Raw genomic sequence first — 4091 nt, 5'->3', positions numbered from 1 at the left:
AGGAGCGCGGAACTCGCCTAATGAGTGAGTAACAACTCGGCAAGCTCGCGAACAGAAACCCGCCGAATATATACCTCCGAACTCGTTTCGTCACTACACTGATAGATCGCATCGCAAGGTTGTAGACACACATCGAGGAAAGCTCCGGTGCAGATGGAAGGAACCCGCATCGTGCCCCATGATGAATCTTTGCTATTATGTCTTCGAACAGGCGAAAAATTCGCTAAGACAGCGGGAATGACTGCTCGATGGCAATGTACCATCACAGTCACGTATAGCTGAATGGTTTCTTCGGCAAACATCGAGCACCTCATATACCCAATGACACGAGTGTTTTTTTTACTTATATTCTCATCTCGTCCGCCGCAGCCTCCCTGGTGGAACATGTTCCCAAGATTTTCCTCAGGGAGGGAGAAAATTGAAACCTGCCGGGCTCCTCGATCCTTGTCCTGAGCCCAAACCCCACCCTCGTCCACGGGGAAAGTTCCTCCGTGGCTCTACGAGTCAGTAGTGTCATCAGTAGAAATATTCAGATACCGATCCCTGATACCTCGAGGAGCCGATCCTCTAACGAGAATCATCGTAGGACTGTTTGGCGCAATGCTTCCTTCTGCTGAGAGTTTCTGGACATCGTTTTGAAAAAGCCAGTCGGCCGTCACCGACAGATTGTCAGTGTTGCGCAATCAACAAGGAACGAAGAGAACCCAACTCAATGCGGTGACGCCCCCGTCTTCGTCTAGGCCCACCGCCGCAGAAAAATCACTTGCGCCACTCTCGTCCACAAAATCACTGCCGCCGCAGCCGCGACGCGAAACGATGCAGCCGGCCCATGCGTCAGCAGCAGCGCGATGTCGGTCTTCCGCCAAGGATTCAAAATTACCCTCGCTCAGAATAGAGAGGGTCTCGGTCAGTTGCTATGGGTACGCCTTGTGATCTCTGTGGCAAGTCTCCCACCAGCAGTACGGAAAACAACGTGAGGAGACCCTGAATATCAATTGGCATAGTCACGATCGTTGCCAAATCGTTGGGTCGGCCTCACAAGTGCTCCAAACTCGAGGATCGTCTGAACCCGGGTCCAGTACTGCAAGTCTCCGGGCCGCGCTCCCGCCGAACGTTCCGAGCCGGAAAGCCCTCAGTGACGGCGCCACCGAGTCAAAGATCGCCCAGAGCGATCGAAACTGTGAACGTTCCTAAGTGTTCTTGCCATCATTGCGTCAACGATGGTGTGCCGTGGCTGCAGAGGTAGCCCACGTAGGGTCCCCCCTCAGGGAAGCCAGAAGTGAGCTCTCGATGCAACGCGCTGCCGTCAGTGAGAGTGCGTGGAACACCGAGCGCATTTATTGTTGAGGTCAACATCTGATGCCAATTATCCATCGAGGACCCGCCGCCAATAAACAGCGAGCAGCATGTCTCAACCGGTCCCAAAGAGCAAGTTCTTCGGTGATATCTTCCCCACGAGGTTCTCGGCGCTCATTTTCGTAGGCTACATCGTTTTCTTCATAGCCCAATCAATTCTGGTCAAAGCTTCACAAACGAACCGTTCCTACTCGTACAATGTTACGTGCGTGGTTATGCTGACGGAGCTCCTAAAACTTGTGTTGTCGACAGTCTTGTATCTGAAGGATCATAACTTCCCAACGTTATGCTGTGAGGTTTCCAAGTACCGCAAGGTTTTACTCTTGTATTTCGTGCCAGCACTGCTCTACTGCTTCTACAACAACCTGGCCTTCCGAAATCTGCAACATTTCGACCCGACAACATATAACTTGCTAATGCAATTCCGGGTGGTAATAACGGGAATCGTCTTCCAAGTGCTCTTCGAGAAACGTCTCTCAGGACAACAGTGGTTCTCGCTGTGCTTGCTGACATTCGGCTGCATAATCAAGCAGTTTAGCGTCACCGGTGAATCGACTCAGGCGTCCGATGTGGGAATCTTGGAAACGCTGTTCTCCTTCGACATCCTGTATCTGCTATTCCAGATGCTGTGCTCCTGTCTAGCAGGGGTCTACAACGAGTTCCTGCTGAAAGACACTGGGGCCGACCTGCACATCATGATCCACAACCTATTCATGTATCTTGACTCGATCGTATGCAATCTCGTAGTGTTGGCATGGAACGGACAGACGAGCGAGCTCGTCAACGCCGAATCCTTGAGACACATATTCGGGGAACCGATTGTACTGCTAATTATCGCCAACGGGGCCTTGTGCGGGATCATCGTGTCGGTGTTCCTCCGCAATCTCAACTCGATCCTAAAGACATTCGCCGGTGCACTAGACTTATCGTTCACGGCAGTATTGTGTTGGTTTATATTCTCAATACCCATCGACATGCCGACGATCGTGGCCATAAGCATAGTGTCGATAGCGACTTATTTATACTCGCAAAATCCTGTCGTCAACAAAGTCAAAGAGACCAAACCGAAATCTACATCCGATATTGACCTCAAGGATAAACTCCTCGTTTCGCCCGTATGACTAGCGGAGCGGACGCGAGTCAGGCGGAAGTAAGACCAAAATGTGACATACCGTATATTGAGAGGGGACCAGACGAACCGTTCGTCCGGTTCCATCTCTGAGAAGTGCCTAGGACTAATATTTATTCGGGGCCCGGAGTCAGTGCGTCATCAAAGACAAGGCTGCCGTCCTCGCCAACGAATCCGCGTGCCCCGGTATCCCGTTCCTCATAATTTCTGTACATACTCCATACAGATATAGAATATTCCTACCCGTGATACATATATGGATACAATCATTTGAATACAGGCAAGCCATGCGGTGGTGATTTCGAAACAGCTCGTGTTTTCATTGTCTCTGCATTCTGGTCGTGAAGTTTCCAGCTCTCAACTCACGAACGCTTTTTGATAGTTCTTGACAGAACCGGAAACACGACTCGTGATTTATTCGATTAGTAGAAAGCTCCCAAGGCATCCGTCCTGGAGCAGAGGCGATCCTCGATCCCTCTAGCGACTACGACAGCTCTAAAATGAAACCGTTTTGATGGGCGTACTCTGCTCACAGGTTCACGCCAAAGAATCCCAGGTCATCTGCTCTGAGTGCAGTCGGGCATAACCACCGCCGCGACGACGTCATCCGCGCCACTGGTGACTGGGCCATGGAACACCTGATCAACAGAATGGCTATGTCGTATTTCGGCTCTTTGTGTCACCTGGACTCTTCTCTTTCGGGAATGGCTCCGACGATCGACGTGCTCTAGCGGCTAGTCGAGCCCCCCAAGGGATATCGCTCTGGCTGAGAGCGTAGGTCTGAAGTTCCATTCCAGCTCATCAGCCCTCGAAAGAAGAAAAATTCTGCCGATAAAATGAAATGTTCTCAATGGCTGATTTGGGCTACCAGAAGCATCTCCCTGCACGGCAATTCGCCTTGAGTAGGATTCGTTTGCTGAAGTGTCCTTCGCCCAATCCAACAAAATGATGTCGTCATCTGACAGAAAAAATACTCGGCGTCTCCAAGCTACTTTCCATCAGCACGACGAGGAAATCGAAGAAAACATGGAAGCAGATAGGACGGAATCGTGCTCCGATATTTATGAATCGACGTATCCATCTCTCAGCCGGCCACTGTGGCGCTCCCGACTCCAGAGCTTCGGCCAAGAGTGAGTTTCGTCGAACTGGGTGTTACCTATTCTTCCCTGAAGTCTTCACGAGAATTCGACGGAAGGGCCGCGCAACCTACGAGAATGTCGATTGGCTCGGGGCATGCGGGACGTTCATCGGGGTTGGTGAAGTTCGGCGCACTTATTCTTGACCAGAGTCCAATAACTCAGAAAATTTGGAGCGCGAGCTATGACGATAGAAATTTCGGGGTTCCTCCTCCGTCCGAGAAGACCGCCGGGAGGACTGATGTTCGTAGTCGACACAGGTCTCCTCCAGAGGGAGGTAGAATAATTTTGTTCCAGAAGCTCGAGATTTCCGCTTGAGAGGAAGATCGACCGCTCATTCGGAGCGGGATGAGATCGACACCGTGGGCTCGGAGCTCATGCGTTGATTTTTAGTGTGGGATACTTTTGTTTGAGCTCGGCCGTGCTCCCTGTCAAGCAACAGGGCGATGTTCGGCTCCATGCGGGGAGAT

General features: G+C 51.4%; 1 protein-coding gene across 1 annotated transcript; it reads left to right on the top strand.

Moving 5' to 3' along the window:
* The first annotated feature begins 949 nt into the window (after positions 1-949).
* LOC100899943 (UDP-galactose transporter senju) lies at positions 950-2738 on the top strand. Its single transcript, XM_029113124.1, has 2 exons — positions 950-1925; positions 1980-2738. The coding sequence occupies exons 1-2, from the start codon at positions 1407-1409 to the stop codon at positions 2475-2477; spliced, it is 1017 nt and encodes a 338-aa protein (XP_028968957.1). The 5' UTR covers positions 950-1406; the 3' UTR covers positions 2478-2738.
* Positions 2739-4091: the final 1353 nt, after the last annotated feature.

Source organism: Galendromus occidentalis, unplaced genomic scaffold (assembly GCF_000255335.2).
Source record: "Galendromus occidentalis unplaced genomic scaffold, Mocc_1.1 scf7180000075380, whole genome shotgun sequence".
In the NCBI taxonomy this organism is placed as follows: Eukaryota; Metazoa; Arthropoda; class Arachnida; order Mesostigmata; family Phytoseiidae; genus Galendromus; species Galendromus occidentalis.
This window is presented reverse-complemented; position numbering and strand designations above follow the sequence as displayed.

What these genes read in the sequence shown, in the direction of transcription:
- LOC100899943 (XM_029113124.1), top strand. Translation starts at nt 1,407, where the DNA reads ATGTCTCAACCGGTCCCAAAGAGCAAGTTCTTCGGTGATATCTTCCCC. An exon ending in AATCGACTCAGGCGTCCGAT is followed by an intron (nt 1,926 to 1,979) that starts GTGGGAATCTTG and finishes CTGCTATTCCAG; the next exon opens with ATGCTGTGCTCCTGTCTAGC.